Source organism: Anser cygnoides, chromosome Z (genome assembly GCF_040182565.1).
Source record: "Anser cygnoides isolate HZ-2024a breed goose chromosome Z, Taihu_goose_T2T_genome, whole genome shotgun sequence".
In the NCBI taxonomy this organism is placed as follows: Eukaryota; Metazoa; Chordata; class Aves; order Anseriformes; family Anatidae; genus Anser; species Anser cygnoides.
Genome location: NC_089912.1, coordinates 66,297,108 through 66,315,297, shown reverse-complemented (window position 1 = coordinate 66,315,297; position 18,190 = coordinate 66,297,108). Strand labels below are relative to the sequence as shown.

General features: G+C 44.6%; 1 protein-coding gene across 6 annotated transcripts; it reads left to right on the top strand.

Annotated features, from left to right (window-relative positions):
- Positions 1-1,515: 1,515 nt before the first annotated feature.
- Positions 1,516-17,164, top strand: CAPSL (calcyphosine like). Of its 6 annotated transcripts, XM_013181789.3 has the most exons (7): positions 2,763-2,955; positions 4,070-4,230; positions 7,501-7,637; positions 9,183-9,360; positions 10,186-10,395; positions 12,658-12,798; positions 17,002-17,164. In XM_013181789.3, the coding sequence occupies exons 2-6, from the start codon at positions 4,228-4,230 to the stop codon at positions 12,757-12,759; spliced, it is 630 nt and encodes a 209-aa protein (XP_013037243.1). In that variant the 5' UTR covers positions 2,763-2,955; positions 4,070-4,227; the 3' UTR covers positions 12,760-12,798; positions 17,002-17,164. The 6 variants fall into 6 exon arrangements, with proteins under 6 accessions (XP_013037246.1, XP_047907215.1, XP_013037243.1 ...); XM_013181792.3 differs by lacking the exons at positions 2,763-2,955; positions 4,070-4,230 and adding an exon at positions 1,516-1,659; XM_048051258.2 differs by lacking the exons at positions 2,763-2,955; positions 4,070-4,230 and adding an exon at positions 2,333-2,756.
- Positions 17,165-18,190: the final 1,026 nt, after the last annotated feature.

The window sequence follows — 18,190 nt, the reverse complement described above, 5'->3', positions numbered from 1 at the left end:
TGGCGGCTCCACCAGGCATGACCTGGAAGCTGAGTGCCACTGCCATAGGGATGTCCCCACATGGAAAGGCTGGGCCACATTTCCACATCCCCATGTGGGGAGGCTGGGCTACGTCTCCGTCAGACGACAAAATATCATCAGGGAGCGACCCTGGGCACCGGACTGGAACACGAGGCCTGTGTGGCCTAGTACAGCCTGGTCCAGGCCCACCAGTGGCCTCCTTGGGGTCATTGTCCATGGGGTCTCAGCTCCGGAGAGCAATCGTGAGCACAGTTTATTGGAGCTGGCTTGCTACCAGCTGCACACGGAGACAGCATTTTTGGATGTAAAAACATTTTATAGGTTGGGAATTCAATTTAATTAGGTTATAGTTTGGTTTAAAATAGGGATACTTTTCCCCTGACAATATTATTTACCATGAGGGTTTCTTTTTTGGTGTGTGTGAAACTTTCTGAGTTTTAATGGCAGGAAAAAAACACACAAAGGATTATGCTGTACACTTAGTCATCTTCGATGTAGTGTTCTGATACCCCATGCTTTTTAAATTTTTCTTAATCTGCTGTAGTGAAAATTAAACACTGTGCTGACTCCTCTACCAAGTGCAAGTGGACACGTTCATGGTCATACCTCATACCTGCAGCTGTAACTGCTGGAGGACTTCTCGGCAGCAAGTCCACACATCAGAACAGCACGTTCACATTTAGAAACAACACTAGTGCATGCAAACTGTGACAAAATGCCCAGGGGCTTCTCTCTTTTCTTTGAGAGGTACATATCTTACACCTTCCCTCCTGCTGAAATTCAACAAGAAATCTGATTTTTTGGAAACTGAACATTGACAAGATTTCTGCCTCCTCTGTCATAAGCATATAGACTACAGTAGATCTCATAGATATTTTTTTCTTGTTAGATTAAATCAAGTGCTGAGCCACAAACCAAACAGACTGTTCAGACTGAAAATAAATAAATAATAAAATTAAATTTATGTTTTCAAAGGTAGTTAGAAGATGAGGAGAAACAATTCCAAAGTTTTGGCGAAAACCCTGTCTCGTTTCCGATAAACTCTGAATCCCCTGAGCTCTGCTTACAGCTTCGTGCACAGTAATGGAGCAGGTACCATCAGATAAACTTAATTCTAGCCTGATGCAACCTGAGACACCTGAAAGCACATTAATGATTATTCAGATTTGTAATTCATTAACTAGCATAGCCCATTTTTCAGAGGAGTGTGCTGAAGGTAAATGGAACATGGGTATGTGTATGAGTATGTGTATGTGTATATGTGTGCCTGGGCTTAGACATACAAATTGCCTTCAGCAGAAAGCACCAAATATCCAAGTGTTTAGTTAACCTGCTCTTCTGCTTGCAAGAGCCCTTCCTTGCTGTGCCAGCCTACAGGCACCCTTCTGAAAGCTGCAAATTCTGCATGCAAAGAGTGGTTTCGCGCAGGTGGGATGCTGCATTTCCAGGGCGGAGTCGTTGCTCAGAGAAGACGATTTCACCGGCCCCAGCTCCTGTTCTGCCCTTGCAGTGAGTGCCGGCGGACAGCAGGGGCTGCTGCTCCTGCGCTGGCAGCCCCTCTGCTCCGCACTCCCAGAGCCCCCGGGGATCGATGCACAGAGCAAAGCCGGCCGACGGGGACGTCACACTGTCACAGAGGCAAGGATTTTTGAATCACTTACTGATTAAACATGCATTGTTTCCTGGCTGTGCATTAATGTACAACCAGTTGCCAGATGGGAGATATAAGTGTATATGAAGTCTTGCACAAACTGCAGTTTAGTACCAGGAAGTACCTGTCGATGAAAGATAAGCAGCCTGCCAAGATGCAAATGTTATTACTCTACTAATTGCCTAAAATAATTTCCTGCTCTCGTCAGGAAACGATGCACATACTCGTTCTGACTTGGTGTTTTATCCGTGGGCAGGACTGGACCCTTTCCCCATTTCTCAGCTTGAGCTAGCTGCCCTTGCCCTCGGCCCTGACCACGTATGTCCAGTGTGCTGCTGAAGGAGAGGGCCGAGAAGCAAAACACAGGCTACCTGTCACCCCTAAGAAGTATATCAATACACCCCAACTTCTTACCCAAGTGCTATACTATGTCGCTGATAATGCTTGTGACCTTTTGCAGGCAGAGTTGTTAATAGCTGTGTCTAGACAGAGAGAAATTTTCCTTCATCAGCTGGGTGTTTAACCTTTTTTCAGTTTTCTGCAAACGAGCGTCATCTCAGCATCTCCCCAGAGGCTCTTGCTGCTGGCCAGTCTTCCAAACGATAATTAATCAGCAGGAAAAAAAATATGCCAGCAGCTTGTTTATTGTGAAACACAACTGTCAGGCTATTAATTACTTGTTCCTATTGTACTTCGAGTAAAGGACTAAACCAGCAAGTCTTTTCAGCCCTATCAACTACAGAGCGGAGAAACGTGTCATCAAAACATCGCCATCCGCGGTGTTGCTCCGGCACCCTCCTGTGGGCATCGCGGGTTGTCTGGGCGAGAGGCAGCACGAGGGGTCGTCCACTCCCACATCGCATCCATGGGTGCAAGGTGTCCCCTGCACAGCCCGTCTGGGTAGGGAGGAGAAAGAAGGCATCTGTTTAAAATCAGGTTAAATAAAAGGAAGCTTGCAACCCAGCGGCAGTAGCCCAGGGAAGCAACGTAATTGCAGGTTGGGCCAGCCGCAGCCACCAGTGTCACCCTGGAGACCGGCTGGTAAACGCCAGGCCTCCCAAAAAGGGGGAGGCAAGGCAGCCGGGTAAGTAAACAAGTAAAACGAGGTGGACGAGGAAGCTCTGCAGTGAGCCCGGCACTGCCCACGGCCCTGCGTCGCCTCCTCTCACCGCCCGTCCGGGTCCGGGCAGCAGCCTGGGAGCAGCTGTGGCACCACGCCGTCCGGGCCCCCAGAAACCTCCCCGGTCCCGGGCGGAAACCCCAGGTGCAGGATAGTGTTGCAGGTAAAGGATTTTCTCTTCCATTTGCTGGCTCGCAACAAGCTTTTCTCACCAGCTGAGCTTGGGGCTTGGCCACTAGCGTTTGTTTTATATACATATATATATATATATATCATCAGATATATATAAAAATGTGATGAATAGCAATGTCCTACCTGACAGGATGGAGCCAAGTGCTGCTGGGGATGGGGGAGAGGCAAAGGGGAGGCTGCAGGCTACTACAGAGGGGTTGGTGGGACTGGGAAGCCCGATTTTTAGTGAGATGTTAAGGTAGTCGCCTAACATCCATCCGATTTTCATGCTTGTAATAATTTAACGAGATTGTTAGGAGTAAAACCCAAATACATGCTATTGGTTTAGGCCACTTAAATAGACTGATAGTCTCCAAGATTTTTTGCTCAGGTGTGGTGTGTGACTTAAGAGTTTGGCCAGGACAGGCGCTTTCAGAGCTGACAATAATCCACAGATTGGTGTGGGTTTATGTCTGCCACACCTGGGTGTTTCTCAGGAAAATCAGGCCTGGATTTTCCAAGGAGGCTCTTGGTCTCAGCTGAAGGATAATGTATAAACAAACACTACTGAACCAGAGCACAGCTTAGGTTAAATCTGCCTCTTTCCAGGTTTAAGCCTCAGGCTTAAAGGGATGCAAGGAGATTTGGGTCATGAACAGTTTGATGTTTTTCTGAAAAAAAAAAAAAAAAAATTCAGGTTTAATTTTTGGTAAGAAATGTAATCATTGCTGTTCAGCTCGCACAACACAGCATCGCCCATGGAAACAAACAATGCTGGAACTCAGGGTGCTGTAATTGCTTGTAGTCCAGGCTGCAAGGCAGAACAAGGCTCTCCAGTGTTCAATTAAATTAACCAGCCCCTTTTTCATTTCACAGTGGGAGACAACTGATGATCTTGGAAGAGGTATAAGAATTATAAACATGTAAAATTACAGTTATGACCTTTTCTTGTTGTCGTAATGGTTATTAATACATAACACATTTGGAAGGTACATAGTGAACTGTTATATTCAACTAATCCTGACTGTATCTGTAATTATTTCATGTTAGATCCAAAAGGGGGCTTGCATACTGGAAAGTTAGTTTTTGCATTGGTTACTGTGTAGGTGTCTGTCCCCTGGCACACACTGTGCTGTCCACATCAGTTCCCATATTCGGTGCATCAGAAAGGGCAGAGGAATAGCTGCTTAAAGTTAGTAACCAGAGAAGAGAAAGAGGACAAGAGATCAGGACATGCCTTCAGCTTGGCTCTGGAGTATCACCAATGGTAAGACATGCTGTTTTGTTCTCCTGTGAGAACTATGTGTTCTATTTTATCTCCATCTCCCACAATGGCATGATGCCTTTGCAGAGAGGTGACAAAATCCCAGCTTTGGCCTCCAACCTTGTCCTTCAGGGAAGAGCTGGAAGTGCTGGGGAGAGCAGGATGGCCAAGCTCCCTATTGCAGTGCAGGATCTGAACAACCACATTTATCTTCAATGCCCATATCTACAATGTTGTTTTAATCTTATGGTCTTCTGTGACCACTCAGAGGAGGTTTCTCATTTCCCCTGGGGAAGTTCCAGTTGAAGATGTTGGTATCTCTTGTTGGGTGACCTCTTGGTGTAGGTGTCCACCACCCTAAACTGTATTGCTGTTATGTAATCTGAAGGATTTTTTTATTTTATTTCTTTAACCAGGATTTGTCCTAGCAAGAATGTTGTTTAAACAGCTAGTGGGACTTCATGCACTGTCAGCTGATTGTTACCATTTTTCCAAGGTCACATCTTGCTTCATTGTTTGTGAGCTCTGTAACTCCTGTCCTTTCAAAGACTGAGATCAGATCCTGCTGCTAACAAATAACAAAAGATTTTGCCACTCATTTCTAGTAGAGACATAATCAAGTGTTGCACTCTCTCAGTATTTCATAGGACAGTCTGCAGAAAGAGGGTTGCTTGGAAAAAGCAGCATATATGGAAAGCAAAATGAAAGAAAAGAGAGAGCTTTTGAATCACTGAATTCCCTATCCTTGCTATGATTCAGAATCTGTTTTCTTAAAACATTTCTTAAAATAATCTTTTAACAGCCTTGGAAGTGTTTATCTTTAGTTTACAGCAGCTGCCAGCAGAAATCGGGAAGTGATAGACATACTAGAGTGTGGACCAGGCTCATATGTTCTGGGGTTTATATTTCAATGCTTTTCTTTATTCAGTGAATGTATAGTAAGGATTCTCAAATACATGCTGTTGTGTGACATAGGAAGCCAGGTCACGTTTAAGAGGCTTTAATGTAATATGTCATTTAAGTGCAATATCTTTATGAACTAACTTTAACTGCTGAGTTTGATGTCACAGCATGGTGTTCGTTGATTTCGTTATTGAACATTTTAGAGAATGTAGATTCTCAAAGACCAGCAGAATTATTGATTGTTAGTGTTTTTAACCATTATGCATGGAGATAAAAAATGGAATTATTGCTGCCTGTGGCATTAGTAAGATTATAAGAATGCTTTGTTCCACCTCAGAAAGAATACTGACAAAATATTGGAACAAGTCAGGAACAACAGCAGAATTATTTAACATCTGGAAACTGATTTTGTAGCAAGAGTTCTAAGCTCTGTCTAATTGCTTAGCCAAAGAGTGCTTCAAATGTTTGCATCTGGACAAATTTTAAACAGGTGTAGCCCTTTAATCTAGTAAAAGAAAATATCATCTAGTGATCGGGAAATTTCAGACTGGAAGCAAAGAAGATATTTTAAAATGAAAATGATTCAATACTGGTACAATTTAGTCTAGAGATGGCGCGTTCTTGCCTAGAAATGCTTTTACATGCAGAAGCAAATTATGTACTTGCTGCAGAGATAATTGAGGATTGGCCAGTTTCAGTGGCTTTTATGGAGGTATAGGAGATTATAATAGATATCATATCAGATGGTCCCTCTCTAGCCTCAATTCATCAATCTCACTGCAATGATTATTTGATGTGCATTGCAGTATACGGGAAATGCCCGCACTGAGCCTGAGGCAGAGAGCTACTAAAGTCCTTACATGGTGTTTTTGTGTAGATTATTTCAGTGTGCAATGGAGATGAATTATCTCATCATTTGTCTCAGATCATGTTTGCATAGTATTTATGTATCTAAATATAATACAAAGGCATACTACACAATGCTAAGCATGAATGTTTAAGCACACTGTATATAGATATGTATGCATAATATATACAAGCTATAGTATATAAATACAGAATGAAAATACAGATTGCACAGTATTTATATAATCCCACTGTATTTTATATTCTTGCCAGCTAAAAATTTTCCCTTAAGGACAGTTCATTGTCTGCAGAAAAATTTTTGACTGCTGACCTCACATAGCTGGAAGGCTTCTTGGTCACTCATTAATGAACTCCTGGGATAACTTTGTCCATCCTGGCTGAAGCAAAAGCTGACAATGATCTCTTCCCTACCACAATGGATTTCTGCATTACGCTAGCACTGAAAACAATTTTGGGGAACAAAGACATTCTGTCTTTATGTTTCTCCCAAACTCAGCTGGTGTGGTCTGAAGGCACACATAAAAACAACAAGCTGCCATAGACAATGCCCTGTAGGCAGGAGTGAAGTAGTTAAGGTGAAACAGTTTAATCCCCAGTTTCTCAGAAATTTTCTCTGACTGCTTCAGTTCAATGACATCAAGATTTGAAGTGTGGTGGGCACCCATGATGCCTCACAGAGCTGCCTGCCTTCCACATCTCCCCTCCTCTGGGCACCCTCAGCAGAGAGGACCGGGCCCAGGCAGGCCTCTGCCATGACTCAGCCAGGCCCTTCCACAGCTCTCCCACAACATGGCCTCCTCCTGTGATGCTTTAAAGGCTGGAAGACATTTTGGAAACCTTTTTCTTGATCTGCAGGCCCAGCAGCCAGGCTACGGACGGCAGTCCTAGCCTTGAGCTGCTTTCCCACTCACCCACAGGGATGGGGACCCAAGCTTACAAGTGACTTCATTGCCCACACATCCTCTCCCCAGCATCAGCATGGGGAACAACAGACAGACAAGAAGAAAGCCCTCAGCCAGGACAATTTTTGCTGTCACTGCTTTTCCTGTTTGGGAATACTAACTGCCAAGCTGGCAAGGCTGAGAAGGCTCAGCAGGGCTGCTGGAGGTACAGCAGCAGCACTCTCCCAGCTATGTCCACCAACTTTCATTGTGTTCGTACACAGTAGGCAAGCAAACTCGTACCCACGCTTTCAAATTTCATCTGGGTTAAAGCAGCAGTGTGGTTGTCTGAGCTCTCCTTTCAGGTTTGGTGGCCCATGAAGTGCAGGTCAAAGCAATTATTTTCACTCAATGGAAAGAAAATGTTCAGTTCCTCTGGCAATTTCCTCTTCTGAGAAAAAGATATAATGAAAAGGAAATAGAGGGTAAAAAGGAGTCCTCATGAAAGAGTTGCAAACACCTTACAAGTGAGGGACTTAGGATGCTCTGTATACTAAGGCAGGCTTCAGTACACTGTGTTTTGTTTATGAATCCGCATTGTCTGAGAGCTTTGGTGTTTCAGATGCCAGGCACAGCAAGGCATGACCGAGAGATGGCAATCCAGGCCAAAAGAAACCTGTCTAAAACCACCGACCCTGTAGAAAGACTTCGACTGAAGTGCTTAGCAAGGGGATCTGCAGGCATTAAAGGACTTGGCAGGTAAGTCCAAGAAGTCAAATCCACTGTTCAGCCTAACGGTTTTAGTTGCAGGAGGCTCCAAACATAGATAGTGAAAGGGTGGTTATGGGGAAAAGAGATGGAGGAGGCTCTTTGTAGGATGTCCAGTGATGATGGGGAGAGAGTCAGTGTCCATAAGGTGATGTGAAGGAAATTCCAGCTGAATATGTGGGAAAGCTGTTTCACCATGCGCATGACAAAGCACTGGAAGACAACTAAGCACTGGAAGCAAAACTTCCGTCTTTGGAAACTTTCAAACACCAGCTGGCCAAAGCACTGAGCACCTAGGCTTAGCTTTGAATTTAACTTGCTTTGAGTGAAAAGTTGCATTAAACACCTCCAGAGATCACATTTAACCTAAATTATTCTGTATTTCTTAATGTAAAGATCCCCAAACAGCTCTTGGATGAAATTCTGGCCCCGCTGAGTTGTGCAGTAGGAATCCCCACTGCTCTTATCGAGCATGGCCATGCTTTGCACTCCTTTTGCTGTTGTTTGTAGCTGGAAAGCACAATACCCCTCCCTGATATCTCATTTACAAGTGGCAAAGTGGGTCCTCAAGAATCTCTGAACCAGATCCAGGGAAGGAATTCAGGTTCATTCAACTCACTCTTTAGCTGCCTGTGCTCAAAGTTTTGGTCCTTCGAACTTTCCACCCAACTACCAACTGTGCCAGGAAAGGTTTGAATTTAATTCTTCATTTTTGCCACAGGTTTTCATTTTTGCCACTCCTTACCATTTATTTACCCATGCCTGGGGACAAACATGGCATTTCAGTCAGCAGCAGTCTGAGCAGGGTGTAAAACCTGTGTTTCCCACTTCCGATGCAAATGCCATAACCCACAGAGCCTGTTTTGGGAGACAGGACTCACCTGCTCGTCTGGTGAAGGACTAAGATGAGTCCTTCAGAAGGAAGGTGCTTCCCCAAGACCTGGAACAACTCCTGCCAGGGAGAGAGGAAGAATGTAAAACATCTCTCTCCCCTTGGTGTTTTCTGCAATTAACTTAAGTGCCTCAATACTGGGGATTTTGTTGTTCCTTGGGGTGTGACTCCCCTTGTAGCTTGTCTGTCAGGTGCCCAGTACATGGGGGGCACACAGGCTGCTTCTGCAGTCACCTCAGAGCGTGGAGCACCCCACCCCAGGAAGGGGAACTGGGCCATGCGCTGGAACCCCTCCCTGTCTCCCTTAGCCTCAGAGGGATCCCAGATGACCGGCTGCAACTTCATCTATCTGCACAACTGTTAGAGAGCTCAACATGTAACGAATAGCAAGACTCCTTCAGTTAAGGTAGCCTTCACCTCATTTAACTTCAGCTTCAGGCACACAATCTAAGCAGGTCATCTCTGCTGTTGATAGGTTTTATTTTTTTGTTTTGTTTTGTTTTGTTTTGTTTTTTCTCAGAAGACTGTGCAGGGGGGAAATGTTATCTCAGTAAGGTGGCCCTGTTCTCCAGCATCTTGCTAAACCTCCGCAGCATCCTTTAAATTCTCCTTTGCGTTCTCCTCAAATTGCACATTTTCCACAGAGTATTTCGGATTATGGATGATGACAACAGCAGGACCCTTGATTTCAAAGAATTTGTGAAAGGATTAAATGATTATGCTATGATGATAGACAAGGAAGAAGCACAAGAGATTTTCCGGATATTTGATAAAGATGGCAGTGGAACAATTGATTTTGATGAATTTCTTGTTACACTGAGAGTAAGTCTGGGAATTTATGTTATTACTGCATTAAATGGAGAAAGAACCCTGATTTGTCATTAGCTAAACTTCAGTACTAGTGAAACACAGTATTGTTTTGCACCTAAGAAACTAGCAAAATCTACAGCTGTACTTACAATATCTGTAACTCTTGAGAAGTTAAAATATTCCATTTCCATCTTAATATGCTAAAGGAAAAAAAATCACCCCAAATAACTCCTCTGTGGATGAGAAAGCTCAGAACCTTACATGATTCTGCCACTGATTGGCAAAATCTAATAGTCCTAGTAAAGAAATGGTTGTGATGGATTTTTATGAATTGCTGTCTTGATTTAGGTACCTCAGTTCCTATATAACAGTCCAGGTACCTATGTAGTTTAGCCCATTAATCTCACTTTTCTGTCCTTCATCTTATATTATGTTTCATCATAACGTGAGCTAGTCCAGTGGGAGCTTTCTCTAATAGACGACAGCATGACAGATCCTGGTTGGAGCCTCTGCTCTTCTCGAGTCACAACAATTGAGAAGTAAAATAATTAGTGCCTGCTGATGGCAGAAATATTTTAAATTGGTAGAATAGAAGTGTTCAAGAAGTCTTTTTTCTCTTTTTGTCCATTTACAATCCTATCAATAGACACTAATTAGACTCTACCACACCACTTTTTGGTGATATAATACCCTTCCTATGTCACGGACAGTGTAGACTATCAGCACTTTGTTGTCCTATGTGCCTTGAACTCACTTTACTATTAACAAGAGCAGTTACATGAATTTTGAACTGGGCATTTATAGAAATGAATTGAATCTGCTGATATTTCTTTACAGCCTCCCATGTCAAATGCCAGAAAAGAGATCATCATGCAGGCATTTAGGAAGTTAGATAAAACTGGAGATGGTGTCATCACGATTGAAGACTTACGGGGAGTGTATAATGCAAAACACCATCCCAAGTACCAAAACGGAGACTGGACAGAAGATCAGGTTTTTAGGGCCTTTCTGGATAATTTTGATTCACCCTATGACAAAGATGGGAAGGTAAGTGAAACATCTGATGTCAGGCTGTGAAGTCACCAGATGACTCACAATTTGAATTAATTTATTAAATGAGAAAATGATTCCAGTACCAATCATGCATTTGCATCATATACATGGAGTACAGTAAAACATATGCATAACCTCTGTGTAGGACTGCTAGTTGAGCTTGCTTAGGCATTGACAGGCAAAGAGCAGGAGGTGCAAAGGTAAGCATGAGACTGCATTTATGGGCTTGTAGCATATATGGATCTACTTTTACAGGTTACTCAAACTCTGTCTTTCAACTAACCCACTCAATTGCTAATTTTCAAAATCTATGTAAATTAGAGGATTTTTTTACTTCTTAGGAGAATAAAAAACAGGATCCAGCTCAAAAGCAGGTTCCCTAATATGTGAAATACTTTCAGTTAGCATTTCTCTAGTACTCATAATCTCTGAGATGCTTTACTTGGAAGTCAATCTGTAATAGAGATGGACTTATCCACAGGATGTCAGAGGGACAGTGAGGTTTGAGCAGAGCAGAGGGAAAGCCAAGAGCTGTGGCTGGAGGGCTGTGAGGGGGCAGCCAGAGGGACCCAGGGCTGCCACCAGACGTGTCCCCCAGGAGCTACCAGCTGGGGCAGGGCTAGGAGGCCTTCCTTCACTCTCCAGTGCAGGTACAAAGCCTGGGCACCCTCTGTGATGGACTTCCCATGCATTCAGTTCATAACTATCTTTGAGCCAAACATGCTTCTTTTCCCCTCATTGTGTGTCTGCAGAGTCCTTTGGTCTGATCTTACACGTATCTGACCAACACTGAGCAACCTCTGCTGTTCACGTGTCAATATTCTTGGTCCAAGCTTTGCAAAATAACAAACTAGATAAGGTTTCATCAACTCTTTATGCAATGTCTGTAACATTTCACTGTCTCTTCCCAAATAGTCTTAGGTTGCACCTGGGCTTTCATACTGCACTGCACTGGTGACACCTGCCTGTCTAATGACTGGCTAAAACACCCAAAGCCTCCACTTGTTTTGTTTCCAATAGGCATGTTCTCAGTTTGGTAGAGAAGTAATTGGTTTTATTTCTCTAGGGCGTGACTTTGCACTTAGTAGAGCTGAGTTTCATCCCTTTCTCTGCTGTGTCATCCTGAGAAGTACTGGTTGTGTGAGTTGTCCCTTTTCTGCAGCAGTGATGACGTCTAGCAAACCTCAGCAAAAATTTTCCTTTTTTGCTGAGGTCATAAATGAATGCATTAAAAAAGATGAGCCCCCAGAATGATTCTTGACAAGCTGAATGCCTCTGTTTGGCTTCATCAATGCCTTGCTCCTAATAAATGCTACAGTGTTTGAATTTACAGAAAAGTTACCACTCACCTCTTGTTCAGCAATCCTGGTGCTAGCTCACCAGACTGTGGTTTCTTCTGAGGACTGCCTCTGACTTTTCCTATGCCAGAATCAGGGGTCACTAATGGTCCTGCTATGAACAGAAGACACCTAAAATGCTTTTAGCTAAAATGCCTCATGGCTAAGCATCTGCTAGACAGGTCCTCTTCATCACGATTTTGCTGGGTGCCTCTGAAATAGGCAGGGTCAGTGAAGCTTGTAATCAGGTCGTAATGGTAGGACAGGCAGTAGATTTCCTTACTCCCGTTTGTCACTTGTTGCCTAGCTCTCACATGCACAACATTATAGGAGCAAATATTTTTCCTGTGTGATATTAAAAGAATAATGTATATGGTTCAAGAGTTAAGGTATCACTATTTTCATCATCAAATACCTATTAAAGATACTCAAAAACTCTTTAGTATTTGAAAGAATTTTTGCTTCTTTAAGTGAGACCTGTTAGGGCACTGATATTTTCTCTCTGGTGAAGAGCCATAAAGCTCATATCTGTCTCTGGGTTGCACCAGGAACCCCATCCACTTCTATTAATGATAATGCAAATAGAGGATAGCACTCCTGGGAAAAAAAATACATTTAAATATTTGCCTTCCTGGACAGCATTGACTTTAAGTTCAGATCCTGATAAGATTAGTTTAACTCTGCATGTTTAATTTCCATCCAAGTGTTCTTGGAGGACAAGAGCTCTTATTTCTGGTAAAGTGAACTCTGCATTTTCACTGTCTTCATTCTTCCTGTTGGGTTCCTTTTCACTAAAAACAATGCGAAATAGCAGGTGTTAAGTTTCATTTAGAGTTTTTCTCAATATGTGGTTTTGGCTTACTATAACATGAAAAAAAAATAAAGGTTCATTTTTCTATTTTAAATCCTTCTGTCTCAGGTTACAACAGAAGAATTCATGAACTACTATGCAGGAGTCAGCGCCTCAATAGACACTGATGTCTATTTTATCATCATGATGAAGAACGCTTGGAAACTCTGATTGTATGATTAAAAGAACAAGACTTTACTTTCACCTTTTGTAGGTTCCCATGATTAAGTGTATGCACAACAACACGCTCATTTTCCATAATAGCAGCTTCCAGTAACTGTGCCAATTACAGTCTTACAGTCAATCTACAGAAATAATTCCCAGATGCTTTGGTAGTCTCAGCCTCAGGGGATTGGCAGCATAATCGGAGAGCAGATCTGGCATCCAGCCACTCAGCAGATCTAACCCTTTTCTCCCTGCATCCCTGACATGTCTTTTCATCTCTGAGATGAGCTTTTCTTCTCTTCTCGGACATCAGCAGCAGGTCACCGTGACTCTTGAATGTATCCCCCTCCAGCACTAGATACAGCTCCACGGGACAGAGGACACAAGAGGAGGAAAATAAATGTTCAGGAAGGGTGATGGTCTGGGGCAGGCTGTAAGGAACATGATAGAGTGCTCCAGGGGATAACAGGGGTGGGCTGGAGGGTCACATACCCCTCTCGCCTGGCTTCTTGTGTCTCACCCGTGGGACGGAGCCACTGCCTAAGTGCTCAGCTTGGTGCTGGGAACCTGTGAGTTCCCAGTGCTGGGAGGCTGGAGAGGGAGACAAAACAAGCAGGGGAGGATGGATCAATATAAATGCCAAAGACTCTTTAGAGCCCTATTTTTCCACAGCTTACAACTCAAAATATGTCAGCAGGCAGGCATCTTTTGTGCGCATGCGTTGCTTCAAACCTCTGTGGGCCTGCTTATTGCTTTCCCCCCCACTTTGGTTTCTTTCTTTTTGTACTCTGAAACCATCTCACTAATGGTTTTCTTTAAATGGCATACGTGTTACAGTACTTTCTTCTCTCTGTTCCTGGAACATTTACCAGTAGGGTAGCTGTTGTCTGTACACACTGACATCGAAAGTTGCTTGCTGCTTTTTCTGCTTTTCATATTTGTATTGGTTTATGACCGAGCTATGTCTTCAGGGAACTTTCTGGGAACTCAGGAACTTGTAATTTTCTTGTCTGGTCATCTTCAGTTTCTGATGCTGAAGAAAGGGTGGGAACACATCCTTCTCCTTGCTGCCCCTGGCCACACTAATGAGACTGTCAGTTCTGAGATCTGCTGTCCTCTCCCCATGCAGAGAGTGGGGAAATGGCACAACAAGGAAACTTAAAAAAATAAGAAGAAGAAGGGGGAGGGGAGGGCAACATACCTAATCATTCCTCTCTTGATTCCTTTTTCTTTTGTCTTCTTTCTGTTTCTGTCACAATGTCCTGATGTTCCCCAAGGCTGAGTTGCTGTAGCAAAGAGTAAATGGCTTATGCATGGCAGTGTTTGCTCCATTTCAGACTGGCAGCCAGCTAAAAGCAGTGTAGACTCACAGACTATATTTTCAAATGAATTTGTCTGATGAAGTCTCTGCTTGTGCTTAGTATGGACTGTTTGTGTATGCAAGGATGTATTACACTAATCAAACACAAGGAATCATATAAATCATTAAGGTTGGAAAAGACCTCCAAGATCATCTGGCCCAACCATCCCCCTACCACCACTGTCACCCACTAAACCATGCCCTTAAGCACCACGTCCAACCTCTCCTTGAACACCCCCAGGGACGGTGACTCCACCACCTCCCTGGGCAACAAGTTCCAAGGCCTGACTGCTGTAAGTTTGAGCACTGTAGTCCTGAGTGCTTCTAGCTCTAGTCCTGTGCAAACTCTGCTTTTGTTTTTTCCAGCCATGACCTCAGTACAAGCAATAGCTCTTTGAAATTCCTTAGTAAATGCTGTGCAAGCTCAATTATTGTCTTTGATCTGTGAACCTCTAGAAATTTGCATACTGGCTAACGGTGTAAACTAGTGGAAAGAGTTTTTTTGTGATTACCATTGATCGTAAGAGGAGTCTTACTGAGATGCTACTGAGGTACCAACATAGCTCATATAAAAAACACACTTGCTGCAAATAGAGGCTTTGCATATCCTGGCAGCTTGTGTGCAATCCATTTCTTTTTCATTTACTAATTGGCTCCAGAACAGGGTATCATGTTAGCTATCTTCTAGGTTTCAACTAAAAAGAAAGCAATGGTAATGGATGGCAGGCATCTCAAAATGAAGTGATTTCCTTCTGACATGCTAGTTCATGGTTTCAGACTCCACAAGTAATCTGTTGTGCTGATGTTTAATCAAGGGCAGTGGAAATTTAAATCTGCATAGCTGCAACTCCTAACCAGTTTGTCTTTTCAGTACCAACCCTTTCCAATTTTACTTAATCCCCAAAAGCAATATACATTTCTAGAGGGGAGGATTAACTGGGAGGAGGAACAACAGAGTCAAAGCGCAGAAGTGGAAACAACAAAGCATTTTTAAAACCAGCAGAAGCTTTGCTACCGGCCTCAGGCAGCCTTCGGTTTAGCCTCTGATGCTGGCCTGAGGGTGGGAGCCATGGGAGCTCACGCCCCTCGTTCTGGTGGCAGGGCTCAGTGAGCATCCCGTGGGCTCCTCACTCTGCCCAGCTGCAGTCCTGTCACCCATGGGACATGCTCCTCGGCATCTCCAGGAGGACATTTTTCATGATTACATTGCTTCAAAACCTTGAGCCGCCCTTCAACCCCTCACCATGCCTCTCTGATGGGGCTGCTGTGCTGCCAGCTGGGAGAGCCACAAATGAAGCTTGAGTGCCCGTGCTCAGCCTCAGGCTGCTGTGTGCCGGGTACAGAGCTGGCAGATGCTGGAGATAGACCTTGGTGCAGGCTGTCCTGCCAGCCCGTGGTTGCAGAGCGCACACGGCAGATGCTGGGAGATAGGTGGCAATGCACGTGACCGTATCTGGCGCTGCCATCAAGATTGTCAGATCTTGGTTGGTACTTCACGCTTGAACATTTTATTTCTTCTTTCTGATTGTGCAACAGATGCTAAACAGGATGGCACAAACCATAGGAACATCTGAGTCTGCAGGGCTGTGGGGCAACACCAGAGGTGAAGGTTTCAGCTCCAGCCTTGCTGCAAAAATGCTGTCTGACCCATCTGGTCCTTCAGGGAGGGAAATGGTTCCCCCCTACCTCTACCTGGGCCATCAAAGCATCTCTGTGACTGCCCCAAACTGGCACAAGGTGGGGGGAGAGGCCTCTCCCTTCAGCATGGTCCCAGGAAAGGAAAGGCTGCTCCTGCAACAGCCGGTACTTCATGTTGGTTTTGCCCCTGGTGTGGTTTTGTGGCTTTGTATTTTTGTTCCTGGAGCGGAACTTTTTGGCTTGATCTGGTCCAGAGTTGTTTGGTTCGTGTTTCCCTCCTGCAGCAAGAATTTTTGGTTCAGGCAACCAAGTTTTGATGCAAGCCTCTCTCACTCTTGTAATCAGGCCACAGGGTACGCTCACTGAACCTGTTCGCTTCACTGGTCCCCTGGCAGAAAGCTGTCGTGGCAGGGGCAGATGGAAGCAGCTGAGGTTTTTGCAGATGAAACCAGCTGCACACGCTGCTAAATGAAAGCCAGCGAGGCAATGACTGCACAGCCCTGCCCCAAAGCCTCGCCGCTGCGTGGGCAGAGCGGAGCTGTGCCACCCCGCAGCCGGGCTCGTGCCTCTGCCGGCACCAGCTGACAGAAGGGGCCAGCCCAGTGGTTTGGGCTGGTTTTGCTACTGACCTCTGTGCTGGGAGCAATAGCATGATCAGCTTTCCATGGTAAACCAGAAAATGCTGAGACCAGCCTGATGCCGTCACCAGCTGCCCACTTTCTGTGACTTTTGCTATGATTACAGCTCCTTCAGAGAAACTCTGACCTTATCGCATAGACTTACTAGTTTAGACAGTCCCATCAATGGATTTCTGCTTCGTTTCTCATTTTTTAATAAAAAAAATAAAATCTTTACTAACATTTGGAGCTCTTTACATTCATCTGGTGATGGTTCTAGTGTTGGAATACTCTAATTTCATTGTGGCATCTAAGTCATGCAGTCAATGTTTAGCAATAGCCAGAATAACTTGTCTTACGTTCAGTTTGCCAGGACATAACAACAACTCTGTCTCCAGACACACCAAGCTCAATACACTGACCTCAGAGTTATTGGAATAAACAAAGTCTCAGAGCTTGCTGGGGCAGCACATTCTGATGTCAGATCAGGACAACCTGATGAAAAAGTCAGACTTCTCTGAAAGAGGCTAAAGATTTTTCTGCAAAACATGGGAACGTGTAACATAAACACCTTGCTGTGGGCTACAGTCTGTAGCCATCACACGTTTTTAACTCTGTTTTTCTCATTCCTAGGTTACAAAAGATGAATTTTTGAACTACTACTCTGGAGTTAGTGCCTCTGTGGACAGTGATGCCTACTTCGTTTTAATGATGCAGAAATCCTGGAAACTCTGACTTTTGCTTTTGTTTGTCCCAACTTGTTTGGAAGCAGAGGCTATAAAGATGTGAAACACTGTTTAGTTTGTTGTGAGTTTGTTTTTTCCCCCGTTCCTCTCTGCATGGCACTTTCTGGGCTGCGTGATGGGGTGGCACCAGTGGTGTCCCAGTGCTGGACACTTCCACTTGGCTTCGTGTTTCAACAGGTGGCGCCTAAAAGCCAAGGAACAGCCAAGCCTTGGTGAAATCTGGAGTTGGCTGGGTGAGCCAAGCGATGGAGCGTCTCTAAAAAGGAGCATCTGTATTTCCTAGCATCATGACTTGTTTTCTTCTCTGTTGGTATATTAGATTTGTTTTGCCAATGTCCTGTTACACACAGCAGTGCTGATTTGGGACTCTTCATGATCACAGTACTAAGGAACCCTTTGACCCCAAAATAATGCTTCATGGAAGCAGTAGGTTTCCTTTATGTTTCATTTTAGCTGATTTGAAAAGATAGCTTCAGGAACCCATGACCAAAGTGAGAACTAGCTCAAGCCCACAGTGAGCACAACACTGCTGCTATTCACTGCCGCACCGCACCCTTACTGTACAAACGCAGGCAAGAAACGCTTCTGCTGGGAAGCCCAGAAGGAGCTGAGCCCCTGCCTTGCAGACATAGCCCTGCAGCATCCTCATGCCCCTTCCTACCAGAGGTGGTTTCACGCTTGGCTTCTGCTGTCTCCATCTGCCCTGCATTCAGCTGTGTGTCCCTGCATAGGTGGCCTGCCACCCCATGACATGGGGAATCATTGCAGGGGTGCAGAACAGATCCCAAACCTGTGGATCACAGTGGGAGAGGGCATGGGCTCTGCTCGCAGGTCAGGAGACCCTGGTCCCCAGCCCGACATGGGCAGGGAGCCCTCTGAGAACATCAGGGCCCACCTGGAGGAGATTTGTCCTTTCCTGCTGCAAGGCAAAGGCGTCTTTGCCTCGCTGTTTATCTCATGGCCCGGACTTCATGGCGCATCACTTGCATTTAATCTTTCCTTCGCCCTGACAGAAATGGTCCCCATGCTTAGCACCCTACGAGCAGCATTTTTGTGTGCTTTATCGACATTTTTAA

Coding starts and splice junctions, on each gene's coding strand:
- CAPSL (XM_048051257.2), top strand. Junction 7,638..9,182: donor GGCATTAAAGGACTTGGCAG/GTAAGTCCAAGA, acceptor CATTTTCCACAG/AGTATTTCGGATTATGGATG. Junction 9,361..10,185: donor AATTTCTTGTTACACTGAGA/GTAAGTCTGGGA, acceptor ATTTCTTTACAG/CCTCCCATGTCAAATGCCAG.